Source organism: Oncorhynchus keta, unplaced genomic scaffold (assembly GCF_023373465.1).
Source record: "Oncorhynchus keta strain PuntledgeMale-10-30-2019 unplaced genomic scaffold, Oket_V2 Un_scaffold_14865_pilon_pilon, whole genome shotgun sequence".
In the NCBI taxonomy this organism is placed as follows: Eukaryota; Metazoa; Chordata; class Actinopteri; order Salmoniformes; family Salmonidae; genus Oncorhynchus; species Oncorhynchus keta.
Window position 1 is genome coordinate 47,659 of NW_026290793.1, and position 19,842 is coordinate 67,500.

The window sequence follows — 19,842 nt, forward strand, 5'->3', positions numbered from 1 at the left end:
GGGTAGGGAGAGAGGGAGGGGGATAGGGAGGAGAGAGATGGGGCGGGAGAGAGGGGTAGGGGAGGAGGGGACAGGGGAGGTGAGGAAGAGGGATAGAGGGGTAGGGGAGAGAGGGAGGGGATAGGGAGGGAGAGAGATGGGGCGGGAGAGAGGGGTAGGGAGGAGGGGACAGGGGGAGGTGAGGAAGAGGGATAGAGGGGTAGGAGAGAGGGAGGGGATAGGGAGGGAGAGAGGGGTAGGGAGGAGGGGACAGGGGAGGTGAGGAAGAGGGATAGAGGGGTAGGAGAGAGGGAGGGGATAGGGAGGAGAGAGGGGTAGGGAGGAGGGGACAGGGGAGGTGAGGAAGAGGGATAGAGGGGTAGGGAGAGAAGGAGGGGGATAGGGAGGGAGAGAGATGGGGCGGGAGAGAGGGGTAGGGAGGAGGGGACAGGGGAGGTGAGAAAGAGGGATAGAGGGGTAGGGAGAGAAGGAGGGGGATAGGGAGGGAGAGAGATGGGGCGGGAGAGAGGGGTAGGGAGGAGGGGACAGGGGGAAGTGAGGAAGAGGGATAGAGGGGTAGGGAGAGAGGGAGGGGGATAGGGAGGGAGAGAGGGGTAGGGAGAGAGGGAGGGGGATAGGGAGGGAGAGAGGGGTAGGGAGAGAGGGAGGGGGATAGGGAGGGAGAGAGGGGTAGGGAGGAGGGGACAGGGGGATAGAGGGGTAGGGAGAGAGGGAGGGGGATAGGGAGGGAGAGAGGGTAGGGAGGAGGGGACAGGGGGAGGTGAGGAAGAGGGATAGAGGGGTAGGGAGAGAGGGAGGGGGATAGGGAGGGAGAGAGGGGTAGGGAGGAGGGGACAGGGGGAGGTGAGGAAGAGGGAGAGAGGGGTAGGGAGGAGGGGACAGGAGGAGGTGAGGAAGAGGGATAGAGGGGTAGGGAGGAGGGACAGGGGAGGTGAGGAAGAGGGATAGAGGGGTAGGGAGGAGGGGACAGGGGGAGGTGAGGAAGAGGGATAGAGGGGTAGGGGGGAGGGGACAGGGGGAGGTGAGGAAGTGGGATAGAGGGGTAGGGAGAGAGGGAGGGGGATAGGGAGGGAGAGAGGGGTAGGGAGGAGGGGACAGGGGGAGGTGAGGAAGAGGGATAGAGGGGTAGGGAGAGAGGGAGGGGGATAGGGAGGGAGAGAGGGGTAGGGGAGAGAGGGAGGGGGATAGGGAGGAGAGAGGGGTAGGGAGGAGGGGACAGGGGGAGGTGAGGAAGAGGGATAGAGGGGTAGGGAGGAGGGGACAGGGGGAGGTGAGGAAGAGGGATAGAGGGGAGGGAGGAGGGGACAGGGGGAGGTGAGGAAGAGGGATAGAGGGGTAGGGAGGAGGGGACAGGGGGAGGTGAGGAAGAGGGATAGAGGGGTAGGGAGGAGGGGACAGGGGGAGGTGAGGAAGAGGGATAGAGGGGTAGGGAGGAGGGGACAGGGGGAGGTGAGGAAGAGGGATAGAGGGGTAGGGAGGAGGGGACAGGGGGAGGTGAGGAAGAGGGATAGAGGGGTAGGGAGGAGGGGACAGGGGGAGGTGAGGAAGAGGGAAAGAGGGGTAGGGAGGAGGGGACAGGGGGAGGTGAGGAAGAGGGATAGAGGGGTAGGGAGGAGGGGACAGGGGGAGGTGAGGAAGAGGGAGAGAAATACATACTGAGATGTTGCACAGTAATTCATTAAGTAAAGCATGTAAGTCTGAGGAAAACCGTATTGTATAAAATCTGATTGTTTTCCTTTACAATATCGCCGTGTTAATCGTTTTCACAAAGACATCAGACCATTACTGGAGCTACCAACTACGACATTTGTCACGCATGGCGTTTACGCACGTTCGTCGCCACGGCAGCAGCACCATTTTGATTTGTGAGGGAATACATAAAACATCTAGGACGTGGCGTTTACAAGGGTTTCACATTTTCCACTGGGCCTAAGAGTTTGAGTAACGATGAGCGTGTATATTCTCTCTCCGCCCAGAAGGAGAAGAGACTTCCAATAGCTAAGAAGAGGAGAGGAGCCACGCATAGGAGGTTTGTGAGTGAGAGAGTGAGTGAGAGAGTGAGTGAGTGAGTGAGTGAGAGAGTGAGTGAGTGAGTGAGTGAGTGAGTGAGTGAGTGAGTGAGTGAGTGAGTGAGTGAGTGAGTGAGTGAGTGAGTGAGTGAGTGAGTGAGTGAGTGAGTGAGTGAGTGAGAGAGTGAGAGAGTGAGTGAGTGAGTGAGAGAGAGTGAGGAGTGAGTGAGAGAGTGAGTGAGTGAGAGAGTGAGTGAGTGAGTGAGAGAGTGAGTGAGAGAGTGAGTGAGAGAGTGAGAGAGTGAGAGAGTGAGTGAGTGAGTGAGTGAGTGAGTGAGTGAGTGAGAGAGTGAGTGAGTGAGAGAGTGAGTGAGTGAGTGAGAGAGTGAGTGAGAGAGTGAGTGAAAGAGTGAGAGTGAGAGAGTGAGTGAGTGAGAGAGACAGTGAGAGAGTGAGTGAGAGAGACAGTGAGAGAGAGAAGACAAAAGAAATAACAGACTAAAACAAAGGCAGAGCCATGTCTGTTTTGGACTGATGCATTTCCTTGGCCTTGCAGACGTAGCCATCTATCATGAAGTGCTTTGTGGTGGGTAGATATTAAGATATGCTGCGACAGTTTCCCGGACAAAGATTATGTCGAATCCTAAATCATTATCAGAATTATCCATTAAAAATATTTTTTAGTCCTGGGCTAGACTTAATCTGTGTCCAGGGAACAAACAGGCACATTAGGTTCTAGACTTCTGTAACTTAATCCTCCCCTTCTCTCAGGCTCTCTTTCTCTCTCTTCTGCTCTAACTCAAGATGAACAGGTGAGGGTCCGGCCCAGGCATCCCTGACAGAGACCAGCACGCCATGTCTGACGAATACTTCAACTAATTATCAACATTTCCCCCCGCCACGGCCGCCCCGCCAGCCAAATACAATTTACTGTGTTTAAACTGAAGCTCTTGTGGAATGTGAGAAGTATAAATACATAAATGACACGTTAAGAAAATATCCCCTCACCACACGCATGATACATGTGATGTGGAGCGTGTGGGCTGGTGCTGAAAAATGACAAAACAGAGCTGAGCGGAAATCGGGATTTTTGGACACCGATTTGGCCATTTTTTTTTTTACACCTTTATTTAACCAGGCAAGTGAGTTAAGAACACCTTCTTATTTTCAGGGGCAGAACAACAGATTTTTACCTTGTCCGCTCGGGGATTCAATCTCGCAACCTTACAGTTACCTAGTCCAACGCTCTAACCACCTGCCTCTCATTGCACTCCACGAGGAGCCTGCCTGTTACGCGAATGCAGTAAGCCAAGGTAAGTTGCTAGCTAGCATTAAACGTATCTTATGAAAAACAATCAATAAATTAATCAATCATAATCACTAGTTAACTACACATGGTTGATGATATTACTAGTTTATCTAGCGTGTCCTGCGTTGTATATAATCGATGCGGTGCGCATTCGCGGAAAAAGGACTACCGTTGCTCCAACGTGAACCAAACCATAAACATCAATGCCTTTCTTAAAATCAATACACAGAAGTATATCTTTTTTTAAACTTCATATTTAGCTAAAAGAAATCCAGGTTAGCAGGCAATATTAACCAGGTGAAACTGTCCCTTCTCTTTCGTTCATTGCACGCAGAGTCAGGGTATATGCGATAATAATAAACGTTTTGTTTTCGAAATTATAGTTTTCGGATTTGACCATATTAATGACCTAAGGCTCGTATTTCTGTGTTATTATGTTGTAATTAAATCTATGATTTGATATTTGATATAGCAGTCTGACTGAACGATGGTAGGTAGCAGCAGGCTCGTAAGAATTCATTCAAACAGCACTTTCGTGCGTTTGCCAGCAGCTCTTCACAGCATTGAGCTGTTTATGACTTCAAGCCTATCCACTCCCGAGATTAGGCTGGTGTTACCGATATGAAATGGCTAGCTAGTTAGCGGGGTGCACGCTAATAGCGTTTCAAACGTCACTCGCTCTGAGCCTTCTAGTAGTTGTTCCCCTTGCTCTGCATGGGTAACGCAGATTCGAGGGTGGCTGTTGTCGTTGTGTTCCTGGTCCGAGCCCGGGTAGGAGCGAGGAGAGGGACGGAAGCTATACTGTTACACTGGCAATACTAAAGTGCCTATAAGAACATCCAATAGTCAAAGGTATATGGAATATAAATGGTATAGAGAGAAATAGTCCTATAAATAATATATTAACTACAACCTAAAACCTCTTACCTTGGAATATTGAAGTCTCATGTTAAAAGGAACCACCAGCTTTCATATGTTCTCATGTTCTGAGCAAGGAACTTAAACGTTAGCTTTTTTTACATGGCACATATTGTACTTTAACTTTCTTCTCCAACACTTTGTTTTTGCATCATTTAAACCAAATTGAACATGTTTCATTATTTATTTGAGGATAAATGGATTTATATTGATGTATTATATTAAGTTAAAATAAGTGTTCATTCAGTATTGTTGTAATTGTCATTATTAAAAATAAATAAAAAAAGATTGTCCGATTAATCGGTATCGGCCTTTTTTGGTCCTCCAATAATCGGTATCGGCGTTGAAAAATCATAATCGGTCGACCTCTAGTACGTAGCTACCTCAATTACCTCGTAACCCTACATATCGACTGGTACTGGTACCCCGTCTCTCTCCCAGACAGTGTATCCTATACATCACTAGAGCTCTGTCTCTAACCACTCTCTCCCAGACAGTGTATCCTATACATCACTAGAGCTCTGTCTCTAACCACTCTCTCCCAGACAGTGTATCCTATACATCACTAGAGCTCTGTCTCTGACCACTCTCTCCCAGACAGTGTATCCTATACATCACTAGAGCTCTGTCTCTGACCACTCTCTCCCAGACAGTGTATCCTATACATCACTAGAGCTCTGTCTCTGACCACTCTCTCCCAGACAGTGTATCCTATACATCACTAGAGCTCTGTCTCTGACCACTCTCTCCCAGACAGTGTATCCTATACATCACTAGAGCTCTGTCTCTGACCACTCTCTCCCAGACAGTGTATCCTATACATCACTAGAGCTCTGTCTCTGACCACTCTCTCCCAGACAGTGTATCCTATACATCACTAGAGCTCTGTCTCTAACCACTCTCTCCCAGACAGTGTATCCTATACATCACTAGAGCTCTGTCTCTGACCACTCTCTCCCAGACAGTGTATCCTATACATCACTAGAGCTCTGTCTCTGACCACTCTCTCCCAGACAGTGTATCCTATACATCACTAGAGCTCTGTCTCTGACCACTCTCTCCCAGACAGTGTATCCTATACATCACTAGAGCTCTGTCTCTGACCACTCTCACCCAGACAGTGTATCCTATACATCACTAGACCTCTGTCTCTGACCACTCTCTCCCAGACAGTGTATCCTATACATCACTAGAGCTCTGTCTCTGACCACTCTCTCCCAGACAGTGTATCCTATACATCACTAGAGCTCTGTCTCTGACCACTCTCTCCCAGACAGTGTATCCTATACATCACTAGAGCTCTGTCTCTGACCACTCTCTCCCAGACAGTGTATCCTATACATCACTAGAGCTCTGTCTCTGACCACTCTCACCCAGACAGTGTATCCTATACATCACTAGACCTCTGTCTCTGACCACTCTCTCCCAGACAGTGTATCCTATACATCACTAGAGCTCTGTCTCTGACCACTCTCACCCAGACAGTGTATCCTATACATCACTAGACCTCTGTCTCTGACCACTCTCTCCCAGACAGTGTATCCTATACATCACTAGAGCTCTGTCTCTGACCACTCTCACCCAGACAGTGTATCCTATACATCACTAGACCTCTGTCTCTGACCACTCTCACCCAGACAGTGTATCCTATACATCACTAGACCTCTGTCTCTGACCACTCTCTCCCAGACAGTGTATCCTATACATCACTAGAGCTCTGTCTCTGACCACTCTCACCCAGACAGTGTATCCTATACATCACTAGACCTCTGTCTCTGACCACTCTCTCCCAGACAGTGTATCCTATACATCACTAGAGCTCTGTCTCTGACCACTCTCTCCCAGACAGTGTATCCTATACATCACTAGAGCTCTGTCTCTGACCACTCTCTCCCAGACAGTGTATCCCCCTATACATCACTAGAGCTCTGTCTCTGACCACTCTCTCCCAGACAGTGTATCCTATACATCACTAGAGCTCTGTCTCTGACCACTCTCACCCAGACAGTGTATCCTATACATCACTAGACCTCTGTCTCTGACCACTCTCTCCCAGACAGTGTATCCTATACATCACTAGAGCTCTGTCTCTGACCACTCTCTCCCAGACAGTGTATCCTATACATCACTAGAGCTCTGTCTCTGACCACTCTCACCCAGACAGTGTATCCTATACATCACTAGACCTCTGTCTCTGACCACTCTCTCCCAGACAGTGTATCCTATACATCACTAGAGCTCTGTCTCTGACCACTCTCACCCAGACAGTGTATCCTATACATCACTAGAGCTCTGTCTCTGACCACTCTCACCCAGACAGTGTATCCTATACATCACTAGAGCTCTGTCTCTGACCACTCTCTCCCAGACAGTGTATCCTATACATCACTAGAGCTCTGTCTCTGACCACTCTCTCCCAGACAGTGTATCCTATACATCACTAGACCTCTGTCTCTGACCACTCTCTCCCCAGACAGTGTATCCTATACATCACTAGAGCTCTGTCTCTGACCACTCTCACCCAGACAGTGTATCCTATACATCACTAGACCTCTGTCTCTGACCACTCTCTCCCAGACAGTGTATCCTATACATCACTAGAGCTCTGTCTCTGACCACTCTCTCCCAGACAGTGTATCCTATACATCACTAGACCTCTGTCTCTGACCACTCTCTCCCAGACAGTGTATCCTATACATCACTAGAGCTCTGTCTCTAACCACTCTCTCCCAGACAGTGTATCCTATACATCACTAGACCTCTGTCTCTGACCACTCTCTCCCAGACAGTGTATCCTATACATCACTAGAGCTCTGTCTCTGACCACTCTCTCCCAGACAGTGTATCCTATACATCACTAGAGCTCTGTCTCTGACCACTCTCTCCCAGACAGTGTATCCTATACATCACTAGAGCTCTGTCTCCCACCACTCTCTCCCAGACAGTGTATCCTATACATCACTAGAGCTCTGTCTCTGACCACTCTCTCCCAGACAGTGTATCCTATACATCACTAGAGCTCTGTCTCTGACCACTCTCTCCCAGACAGTGTATCCTATACATCACTAGAGCTCTGTCTCTGACCACTCTCTCCCAGACAGTGTATCCTATACATCACTAGAGCTCTGTCTCCCACCACTCTCTCCCAGACAGTGTATCCTATACATCACTAGAGCTCTGTCTCCCACCACTCTCTCCCAGACAGTGTATCCTATACATCACTAGAGCTCTGTCTCTGACCACTCTCTCCCAGACAGTGTATCCTATACATCACTAGAGCTCTGTCTCTGACCACTCTCTCCCAGACAGTGTATCCTACATCACATCACTAGAGCTCTGTCTCTGACCACTCTCTCCCAGACAGTGTATCCTATACATCACTAAAGCTCTGTCTCTGACCACTCTCTCCCAGACAGTGTATCCTATACATCACTAGAGCTCTGTCTCTGACCACTCTCTCCCAGACAGTGTATCCTATACATCACTAGAGCTCTGTCTCTGACCACTCTCTCCCAGACAGTGTATCCTATACATCACTAGAGCTCTGTCTCTGACCACTCTCTCCCAGACAGTGTATCCTATACATCACTAAAGCTCCGCTCCTCTGCTCGCCTCCTCATCAACAAGTCGTGAGTGATGAGAGGCGCCCATATTGTCCTGACATCCGCCCGCCGCGCATTCTCAATCACACATTATTACCGCATTCATATTCATTTATACTGACACAGATCCTTTCCCCCGCTCAAATTAAACCAGAGAGAGAGAGAGAGAGTAAGAAAAACTGAGAGAGAGAAAGAGAGAGAAAGAGAGAGATGGAGAGAGAGAGAGGGATAGAGGAGAGGGGGAGAGGTTGATGATGAAATACCAGTCCAGCCACAGCTCATTGCATTCCAATTTGCATGCAAATGGTTTAGCAGAGGAGAGAGCAGATTGGAGGATTTATTTCAGGGGGTGAGAGGACGGGGGGGACGGGGACGGGGGGCTGTTGGTGGGCAGGAGCTGGGAAACAACAGTAAACTACTGGCCAGGGACACTGCCATCACAATGAATCCCAGAGACACACACACACAGAGACAGAGAGACACACACACACACAAGTGGCATACCTATCAGGGGGTCTATTTCCACGGGCAGTTGGTACTGCTGGTCCTGCACAGAGGAGCCTTGATGACCTGCGACAGAAAGACAGAGAGAGAGGGACGAAAAGAGAGGTGTGGAAGGAAGGAATGAGTGGAATGCAGAAAGAAGGATGGGTTTAATATCAGTGATTTGGCCCTGTGGAGTACTTTGGCTTCTGTTCCATATGGGAGATGCTAAAATGTCATTTGCCACACTCAGAGCCTATTGTCCCCCAGAGTGCTCTACCAAAGAGTCACATTTAGATGTAAAACTGTTTTCTGTGGCTCCAAATAGACTCTGATAATACATAGTAATACATAAACAAGTTCATAAGAGAATATCGTGAATCCTTACATCTGAGCATCCTCTAATAATACAGATTTGTACCACAAACAAGTTAAAATAACACTAATATCACAATTCAAGATCTAACCACAAACAATATCACATGAAATCCACTCATCAAAACAAAATGAGATCTACAAATCTTCATTGTCTTTGAGTTTCATAACGTCAGACTTCATCCCATATCCCCTTCCCTGTTATTCCACAGCAGGGTTGATGTTTAATAAATAAACCATGAGGAGTGAGGTCTTGATGCATCAAAGAGGAAGGGAAACCTAACGCTGGCAGAGTGCACGTGTCACATTTGATCCTGCCTTTTAGGAGGACCGCTCAACTGTCTCAGAAATCAACATCCTGTCCTGGGAAGATGAGAGACAAGCCTATTCGTTGCTCTCGTTGAGATACACAGAGAAATACTGACTGAAGGCATTTGGATGCGATACTGTGTGTTGATAAACGTGTAGTCCTCAACTGTGTGCTCCAAAACTCTCTACTCTGTGTACCGGTCTTTGACGTGCTTCATGAAATCAGACTTATGATCACAAAATGTACATCCTTGATATCTCATATCCTACATATGAGTTGAATTTCAATGAATTGGTTAAATGTCCATTTCAAGCCATAGGGCGGCGCACAATTGGCCCAGGGTCATCCGAGTTAGGGGAGGGTTTGGCCCAGGGTCATCCGAGTTAGGGGAGGGTTTGGCCCAGGGTCATCCGAGTTAGGGGAGGGTTTGGCCCAGGGTCATCCGAGTTAGGGGAGGGTTTGGCCCAGGGTCATCCGAGTTAGGGGAGGGTTTGGCCCAGGGTCATCCGAGTTAGGGGAGGGTTTGGCCCAGGGTCATCCGAGTTAGGGGAGGGTTTGGCCCAGGGTCATCAGAGTTAGGGGAGCGTTTGGCCCAGGGTCATCCAAGTTAGGGGAGGGTTTGGCCCAGGGTCATCAGAGTTAGGGGAGGGTTTGGCCCAGGGTCATCAGAGTTAGGGGAGGGTTTGGCCCAGGGTCATCAGAGTTAGGGGAGCGTTTGGCCCAGGGTCATCCAAGTTAGGGGAGGGTTTGGCCCAGGGTCATCAGAGTTAGGGGAGGGTTTGGCCCAGGGTCATCAGAGTTAGGGGAGGGTTTGGCCCAGGGTCATCCGAGTTAGGGGAGGGTTTGGCCCAGGGTCATCCGGGTTAGGGGAGGGTTTGGCCCAGGGTCATCAGAGTTAGGGGAGGGTTTGGCCCAGGGTCATCCGGGTTAGGGGAGGGTTTGGCCCAGGGTCATCCGGGTTAGGGGAGGGTTTGGCCCAGGGTCATCAGAGTTAGGGGAGGGTTTGGCCCAGGGTCATCCGAGTTAGGGGAGGGTTTGGCCCAGGGTCATCCGAGTTAGGGGAGGGTTTGGCCCAGGGTCATCCGAGTTAGGGGAGGGTTTGGCCCAGGGTCATCCGAGTTAGGGGAGGGTAGGCCGGGGTAGGCCGTCATTGTAAAACAAGAATTTGTTCTTAACTGACTTACCTAGTTAAATAAAGGTTACATTTTCTTTTTATCCTGCTGATCTCTACAAGATAATCCTACTTTAGCCTCCACTTCCTACGATCCCCCTCTTACCGGCCAGGCCGTGCCACTTGTTGACGGCGAAGAGGCGGTTGGCGGTGACGGTGATGATGGCGGGCGCGGCGAGGCCCGGCTGGGTGTTGGCGGCCACGTGGGCCACGGGAGAGTTGCTGGGGAACTTCAGCACCATGATGACATCCTGCTGCATCTGCTCCGTGAACATCAACGGGCTCTGCAGGAGGACATACTGGTGGTGATGGACAGATCAACGGACGGATGGACGGAAGGAGGGAGAGGAGGATGGATAGATCCACAGACGAAGAGCAGGAGCGAGCGAGGGATGGAGCAGCGGAGGAGAAGAGGGAACAGCAGGAGCAGTAGCACGCAGAAAAGAGAGTGGGGGAAGGGAGGAGAGGGACAGAGAGAACGTTAGCTGGGAAGCTAGCATGGAGTTGCAGCACTCAGAGGCCAAGCTACAGAAAGGGAAGGAGACCAGCTGGAGAAAAGCTGAGGTACTAAAAACAGAGTACCATTATTCACATGACAACATCGATTAGAAGTCAGGGTAAGAAAAACAGACACTAGAAAACTATTTCTTAAAGACAAAGTTTGTGTCAATTACTAAGGAAGAACCAACAAGTCTCAGCATTAAAATGGAAGACAAACAAACAAATAGACAAAACGTAAGAGGAGAAAAATCCACAGGATTGGTATAGTGTGTGTGTGTGTGTGTGTGTGTGTGTGTGTGTGTGTGTGTGTGTGTGTGTGTGTGTGTGTGTGTGTGAGAAAAAAACTCCTCTGTGGAACTCCCCATGTTCATGGTGTTACAGTGCTCCCCCTTAACACTATTAAAAGTCTCTGTAATGCCCATACAGATAGAGGACTCATCTTTGTATCTGCGTTACATTATGGCGTCTGTGATCGGTTATAGCCAACTATGGTGCTCTATCTATCTCTATGGTAATGCCTCATCAAATGTGGCACCATTAATAACCTGTTAGTGAGGGCTGCTGGGTACTGGAGTCCTCCTCAAGTCTGACATTCTACACCATCTGTAATGAATCAAGAGTCTACTAGCAGTTACTTGGACTGAACCTCTAAATATAATATATTTCACAATGAGAAAAGTCAACATTCTTCCTCAAAATTCTCAGACTTTGCTCAGGTCTCTTCGGGAAATTTGCATTAACATGACAATGGTCAGAAGTGAACTTGATACTTTTATCATTGGTAACAATCAGTCGCCACATAAACGGTCAAATAAAAATCCCATTTTGTATTTATCTTCATATAAGAACTGACATTTGTTCCTGCCAAGCTTCGTCAAGACACTCACTTTAAACCATGTGAGTTCACTTCTACTGATAAGAGTTGTTTTTACTGGCTAGGCTCACACACATTATTCATCCGGAGTCCCAAATGGCACCCTATTCCGTCTACATAGCGCACTCCTTCTGATCAGGGTTCTGGTCAATAAAAGTGCACTCCACATGAAATAGGGTGCCATTTGTTCAGACTGAGGAGTCATTTGCAGGATGCTTGTAGTGAGCTGTAGAACATACTATACATGCTTAATGTCAGAGGCACACAGAGGTAAATCTCTGTTGTTTTAACAGGCTACTAGAATACTCTGACAACGTCATTACTGAACACCAACATGGGGACATGACAGGACCAGAGTCTGACACCATACTACACTCAGACAGGGGGACATGCCAGGACCAGAGTCTGACACCACACTACACTCAGACAGGGGGACATGCCAGGACCAGAGTCTGACACCATACTACACTCAGACAGGGGGACATGCCAGGACCAGAGTCTGACACCATACTACACTCAGACAGGGGGACATGCCAGGACCAGAGTCTGACACCACACTACACTCAGACAGGGGACATGCCAGGACCAGAGTCTGACACCATACTACACTCAGACAGGGGGACATGCCAGGACCAGAGTCTGACACCATACTACACTCAGACAGGGGGACATGCCAGGACCAGAGTCTGACACCACACTACACTCAGACAAGGGGACATGTCAGGACCAGAGTCTGACACCATACTACACTCAGACAGGGGGACATGTCAGGACCAGAGTCTGACACCACACTACACTCAGACAGGGGGACATGCCAGGACCAGAGTCTGACACTACACTCAGACAGGGGTACATGTCAGGACTGGAGTCTGAAACCACACTACACTCAGACAGGGGGACATGTCAGGACCAGAGTCTGACACCACACTACACTCAGACAGGGGGACATGCCAGGACCAGAGTCTGACACCACACGACACTCAGACAGGGGGACATGCCAGGACCAGAGTCTGACACCATACTACACTCAGACAGGGGGACATGCCAGGACCAGAGTCTGACACCACACTACACTCAGACAGGGGGACATGTCAGGACCAGAGTCTGACACTACACTCAGACAGGGGGACATGTCAGGACTTGAGTCTGACACCACACTACACTCAGACAGGGGGACATGTCAGGACCAGAGTCTGACATCACACTACACTCAGACAGGGGGACATGTCAGGACCAGAGTCTGACACTAGACTCAGACAGGGGGACATGTCAGGACCAGAGTCTGACACCACACTACACTCAGACAGGGGGACATGCCAGGACCAGAGTCTGACACCACACTACACTCAGACAGGGGGACATGCCAGGACCAGAGTCTGACACTACACTCAGACAGGGGGACATGTCAGGACTGGAGTCTGACACCACACTACACTCAGACAGGGGGACATGCCAGGACCGGAGTCTGACACCACACTACACTCAGACAGGGGGACATGTCAGGACTGGAGTCTGACACCACACTACACTAAGACAGGGGGACATGTCAGGACCAGATTCTGACACCACACTACACTCAGACAGGGGGACATGCCAGGACCAGAGTCTGACACTAGACTCAGACAGGGGGACATGTCAGGACCAGAGTCTGACACTACAATCAGACAGGGGGACATGCCAGGACCAGAGTCTGACACCACACGACACTCAGACAGGGGGACATGCCAAGACCAGAGTCTGACACTAGACTCAGACAGGGGGACATGTCAGGACCAGAGTCTGACACTAGACTCAGACAGGGGGACATGCCAGGACCAGAGTCTGACATTAGACTCAGACAGGGGGACATGTCAGGACCAGAGTCTGACACTACAATCAGACAGGGGGACATGCCAGGACCAGAGTCTGACACCACACGACACTCAGACAGGGGGACATGCCAAGACCAGAGTCTGACACTAGACTCAGACAGGGGGACATGTCAGGACCAGAGTCTGACACTAGACTCAGACAGGGGGACATGCCAGGACCAGAGTCTGACATTAGACTCAGACAGGGGGACATGTCAGGACCAGAGTCTGACACCACACTACACTCAGACAGGGGGACATGACATGATTCTGACACCACACTACACTCAGACAGGGGGACATGACATGATTCTGACACCACACTACACTCAGACAGGGGGACATGTCAGGACCAGAGTCTGACACCACACTACACTCAGACAGGGGGACATAACATGATTCTGACACCACACTACACTCAGACAGGGGGACATGTCAGGACTGGAGTCTGACACTACACTAAACTCAGACAGGGGACATAACATGATTCTGACACCACACTACACTCAGACAGGGGGACATGACATGATTCTGACACCACACTACACTCAGACAGGGGGAGGGATGGAAAACAAAGGTGGTGAAGGACACAGCAAAGAGAGGTGTAAAGAGATTAATGGGGGTGAGTCAAAGAGAGAGAAAGAGAGGGAGAGAGAGGAAGAGGGAGTGAGAGAGTGAGAGAGAGCGCAAGGGAAGAGAGAAAGAGAGAAATTGCGAGTGCAAGTTAAAGAAAGGAGAGAGAGAAGGAAAGAAGTCCCTCATCTGCTGCTGGTGTGAATGGAAAGAGGAAGGCACTGAACATCAGTCTGTCTAGGACACGTCAAACCTGTCCAAACACACCAGGCCCACCTACCACCACCGGAGAGGCCAAACAATTACATACATGACACCTTTAACCACTTGAAAGGATGGACTCATATGCCCTCCTGCTCCAGTACTGGGGTCGAGTTTCCAATGGATTTCCGTACGTACGTGTGTCTCACCACAGGGAATTGAGGCCCTGCTCAACCACCTAGCGTTTATTTGTCTAGGAAAGGGTCTCCCCATTTCTCCCCACATTACTCTACTGCTCCATTCTCATCTCAGCAGCTCTTACTGTACCTCACTGTACTGCACTGCACCCTACTATACTGCGCCCTGCTGTACTGTGCCCTACTGTACTGCGCACTACTGCACTGCACCCTACTGTACTGCACTGTACTTCACCCTACTGTACTGTACTGCACCCTACTGTACTGCACTGCAGCCTACTGTACTGCACTGTACTTCACCCTACTGTACTGTACTGCACCCTACTGTACTGCACTGCAGCCTACTGTACCCTACTGTACTGTTCCCTACTGTACTGTACTGCACCCTACTGCACTGCACCCTACGGTACTGCACCCTACTGTACTGCACCCTACTGTACTGCACCCTACTGTACTGCACCCTACTGTACTGCACCCTACTGTACTGCACTGCACCCTACTGTACTGCACTGCACCCTACTGTACTGCACTGTACTGCACCACACTGAACTGCACCCTACTGCACTGCACCCTACTGCACTGCACCCTACTGTATACACAGCACCCTACTGTACTGCACCCTACTGCACAGCACCCTACTGCACAGCACCCTCCTGCACAGCACCCTCCTGCACAGCACCCTCCTGCACAGCACCCTCCTGCACCCTACTATACTGCACCCCACTGTAAGAGTGGAAGAGTTAATACTGTTACTAATAGTATACTGTACACCAGGCCAGGATAGTCAACTTCTGATTTCATTAAGACATTAGAAGGGGAGGAAACAGAATCAACAGAACATCTTTTCAGGTACTGTCCATCGGTGGCTCGCTTTGAGTCAGGACCCTCTTAAGACATCACAGTGAGGGATGTTTTGCAAAAGGAAATGATAAAATGCCATTATACTGGAAAAGATGGGTAAATCTTTTAGTTGGAGTTCAGATCAGAATTAATGGAGGATTGGCCGCTGTGTGTGAAAGTCCAGCACTTGCAGAGAGAGGAAATTAGGAATATATACAAAGTTATTTATATAGTCATGTGAGACAAAATAGAAATAGAAGTACTGTTTTCCGTTAAATTTACTCTAATCAGGGAGGGATGGTAGGGGGAAAAATATAAAGAAATAAAAAACCTAAATTAGGGGGATTAGAAATTATGCAAACAATTACTTTGATAGATTGTGGGTTCTATCGGCAAATTTTAAAGCTGATCTTCCCTCAAAAAGAGCAAACCTCACCCACCTGGCACTCCAGGCAGGCAAACGCTAACAGTGTTTGAAATAATTCAAGTAGTATTTGCACCCAGGTCTGGGGGAAACCCTAGACTCCCAACCTGTGGATGAATATAACATTATTTGGATATGTGGTGAGGAGCTAATGGGGTGTTTGGTAAACATGGGTGGCATATGGACAGCGCTATGTGTGTGTGTGTTTGTGTATGTGTGTGTTTGTGTATATGTGTGTGTTTGTGTATATGCGTGTGTTTGTGTATATGCGTGTGTTTGTGTATGTGTGTGTTTGTGTATATGTGTGTGTTTGTGTATGTTTTTGTGTATATGTGTGTGTTTGTGTATGTGTTTGTGTATATGTGTGTGTTTGTGTATGTGTTTGTGTATATGTGTGTGTATGTGTGTGTGTTTGTGTATATGTGTGTGTTTGTGTATATGTGTGTGTTTGTGTATATGTGTGTGTTTGTGTATATGTGTATATGTGTGTGTATATGTGTGTGTTTGTGTAAATGTTTGTGTATATGTGTGTGTTTGTGTATATGTGTGTGTTTGTGTATATGTGTGTGTTTGTGTATATGTGTGTGTTTGTGTATATGTGTGTGTTTGTGTATATGTGTGTGTTTGTGTACATGTGTGTGTTTGTGTATATGTGTGTGTTTGTGTATATGTGTGTGTTTGTGTATATGTGTGTGTTTGTGTATATGTGTGTGTTTGTGTATATGTGTGTGTTTGTGTATATGTGTGTGTGTTCCAATGGTCTCCAGCTGTCAGCGCCACAGGGCCACCCCACTAATGGGGGCTCTGGGGGGCTCAAGTCGGCACGTCATCCACAGCCCCCCACCTTCACCCGCCTCACCCCCTCTTCCTGCCCCTTAAAAGCCTGTCACCTATGGGCCATTGTTCCCAGCCGGTCCTCCTCCCTCTGGTTCTCCCCTGGTCCCCTCGTCTGTCTGTCTAAAGGTGGAGAGTGGGAGTTTGGCTCAGGACCATGTTTCCACAGTGCTAATCCATTCACCCTCATCCGCTCCCCTACACCCAAAATCACACCTCTCCCTACACCCAAAATTACACCTCACGAGGACGGGAGGAGATGGGTTCAAAATCAGAGCTTACGTTTCCCAGGGTTAGGATGGAGGGATGTTGGGGGGGGGGAGACTATAGATGGGCTAGTATGAGTCAAAGTAGACGTGATTTTTTAACATGCTAGCAGTCAGAGACAGTCATTTAACATGCTAGCAGTCAGAGACAGTCATTTAACATGCTAGCAGTCAGAGAGAGTAATTTAACATGCTAGCAGTCAGAGAGAGTCATTTAACATGCTAGCAGTCAGAGAGAGTCATTTAACATGCGAGCAGTAAGAGACAGTCATTTAACATGCTAGCAGTCAGAGAGAGTAATTTAACATGCTAGCAGTCAGAGAGAGTCATTTAACATGCTAGCAGTCAGAGAGAGTCATTTAACATGCTAGCAGTAAGAGACAGTCATTTAACATGCTAGCAGTCAGAGTCATTTAACATGCTAGCAGTCAGAGAAAGTCATTTAACATGCGAGCAGTCAGAGAGAGTCATTTAACATGCTAGCAGTCAGAGTCATTTAACATGCTAGCAGTAAGAGACAGTCATTTAACATGCGAGCAGTCAGAGACAGTCATTTAACATGCTAGCAGTCAGAGAGAGTCATTTAACATACTAGCAGTAAGAGACAGTCATTTAACATGCGAGCAGTCAGAGACAGTCATTTAACATGCTAGCAGTCAGAGAGAGTCATTTAACATACTAGCAGTAAGAGACAGTCATTTAACATGCGAGCAGTCAGAGACAGTCATTTAACATGCTAGCAGTCAGAGAGAGTCATTTAACATACTAGCAGTAAGAGACAGTCATTTAACATGCGAGCAGTCAGAGAGAGTCATTTAACATGCTAGCAGTCAGAGTCATTTAACATGCTAGCAGTCAGAGACATTTAACATGCGAGCAGTCAGAGAAAGTCATTTAACATGCGAGCAGTCAGAGACAGTCATTTAACATGCTAGCAGTCAGAGAGAGTCATTTAACATGCTAGCAGTCAGAGACAGTCATTTAACATGCTAGCAGTCAGAGACAGTCATTTAACATGCTAGCAGTCAGAGACAGTCATTTAACATGCGAGCAGTAAGAGACAGTCATTTAACATGCTAGCAGTCAGAGAGAGTAATTTAACATGCTAGCAGTCAGAGAGAGTCATTTAACATGCTAGCAGTCAGAGAGAGTCATTTAACATGCTAGCAGTCAGAGAGAGTCATTTAACATGCTAGCAGTCAGAGTCATTTAACATGCTAGCAGTAAGAGACAGTCATTTAACATGCTAGCAGTCAGAGTCATTTAACATGCTAGCAGTCAGAGAGAGTCATTTAACATGCGAGCAGTCAGAGAGAGTCATTTAACATGCTAGCAGTCAGAGAGAGTAATTTAACATGCTAGCAGTCAGAGTCATTTAACATGCTAGCAGTCAGAGTCATTTAACATGCTCGCAGTCAGAGTCATTTAACATGCTAGCAGTCAGAGTCATTTAACATGCGAGCAGTCAGAGAGAGTCATTTAACATGCGAGCAGTCAGAGAGAGTCATTTAACATGCTAGCAGTCAGAGTCATTTAACATGCTAGCAGTCAGAGTCATTTAACATACTAGCAGTCAGAGAGAGTCATTTAACATACTAGCAGTCAGAGAGAGTCATTTAACATACTAGCAGTCAGAGTCATTTAACATACTAGCAGTCAGAGAGAGTCATTTAACATGCGAGCAGTCAGAGAGAGTCATTTAACATGCTAGCAGTCAGAGTCATTTAACATGCTAGCAGTCAGAGTCATTTAACATGCTAGCAGTCAGAGTCATTTAACATGCTAGCAGTCAGAGAGAGTCATTTAACATACTAGCAGTCAGAGAGAGTCATTTAACATACTAGCAGTCAGAGAGAGTCATTTAACATGCGAGCAGTCAGAGTCATTTAACATGCGAGCAGTCAGAGAGAGTCATTTAACATACTAGCAGTCAGAGTCATTTAACATACTAGCAGTCAGAGAGAGTCATTTAACATGCGAGCAGTCAGAGAGAGTCATTTAACATGCGAGCAGTCAGAGAGAGTCATTTAACATACTAGCAGTCAGAGTCATTTAACATACTAGCAGTCAGAGAGAGTCATTTAACATACTAGCAGTCAGAGTCATTTAACATACTAGCAGTCAGAGAGAGTCATTTAACATGCGAGCAGTCAGAGAGAGTCATTTAACATGCTAGCAGTCAGAGTCATTTAACATGCTAGCAGTCAGAGTCATTTAACATGCTAGCAGTCAGAGTCATTTAACATGCTAGCAGTCAGAGTCATTTAACATGCTAGCAGTCAGAGTCATTTAACATGCTCGCAGTCAGAGTCATTTAACATGCTAGCAGTCAGAGTCATTTAACATACTAGCAGTAAGAGACAGTCATTTAACATGCGAGCAGTCAGAGACAGTCATTTAACATGCTAGCAGTCAGAGAGAGTCATTTAACATACTAGCAGTAAGAGACAGTCATTTAACATGCTAGCAGTCAGAGACAGTCATTTAACATGCTCGCAGTCAGAGTCATTTAACATGCTCGCAGTCAGAGTCATTTAACATACTAGCAGTAAGAGACAGTCATTTAACATGCTAGCAGTCAGAGACAGTCATTTAACATGCGAGCAGTCAGAGTCATTTAACATGCTCGCAGTCAGAGTCATTTAACATACTAGCAGTCAGAGACAGTCATTTAACATGCGAGCAGTCAGAGTCATTTAACATGCTAGCAGTCAGAGTCATTTAACATGCTAGCAGTCAGAGTCATTTAACATGCTCGCAGTCAGAGTCATTTAACATGCTCGCAGTCAGAGTCATTTAACATACTAGCAGTAAGAGACAGTCATTTAACATGCGAGCAGTCAGAGACAGTCATTTAACATGCTAGCAGTCAGAGAGAGTCATTTAACATACTAGCAGTAAGAGACAGTCATTTAACATGCTAGCAGTCAGAGAGAGTCATTTAACATGCGAGCAGTCAGAGTCATTTAACATGCGAGCAGTCAGAGAAAGTCATTTAACATGCTAGCAGTCAGAGAGAGTCATTTAACATGCTAGCAGTCAGAGTCATTTAACATGCTCGCAGTCAGAGTCATTTAACATGCTAGCAGTAAGAGACAGTCATTT

At 47.8% G+C, this 19,842-nt stretch overlaps 1 protein-coding gene and 1 long non-coding RNA gene across 6 annotated transcripts in view; both read right to left on the bottom strand.

Annotated features, from left to right (window-relative positions):
* Positions 1–19,842, bottom strand: part of LOC118381187 (lipopolysaccharide-responsive and beige-like anchor protein) — a 223,833-nt gene that overhangs the window by 39,230 nt on the left and 164,761 nt on the right. For both annotated transcript variants that reach the window (XM_052513987.1, XM_052513989.1), the window contains 2 exons: positions 10,284–10,461; positions 8,343–8,408 (listed from right to left, as the gene is read on the bottom strand). In XM_052513987.1, coding sequence (XP_052369947.1) covers positions 8,343–8,408; positions 10,284–10,461 — 244 coding nt within the window. The remainder of the gene's footprint in view (positions 1–8,342; positions 8,409–10,283; positions 10,462–19,842) is intronic.
* Positions 4,774–7,478, bottom strand: LOC127927516 (uncharacterized). 4 transcript variants are annotated; one of them, XR_008127894.1, is made up of 5 exons: positions 6,996–7,478; positions 6,267–6,630; positions 5,848–6,107; positions 5,380–5,795; positions 4,774–5,275 (listed from the first exon to the last, which is right to left on the bottom strand). It is a non-coding gene; the product is annotated as an uncharacterized LOC127927516 (long non-coding RNA). The 4 variants fall into 4 exon arrangements; XR_008127892.1 differs by having other exon boundaries at positions 5,380–6,055; XR_008127893.1 differs by having other exon boundaries at positions 4,774–5,067; positions 5,380–6,107.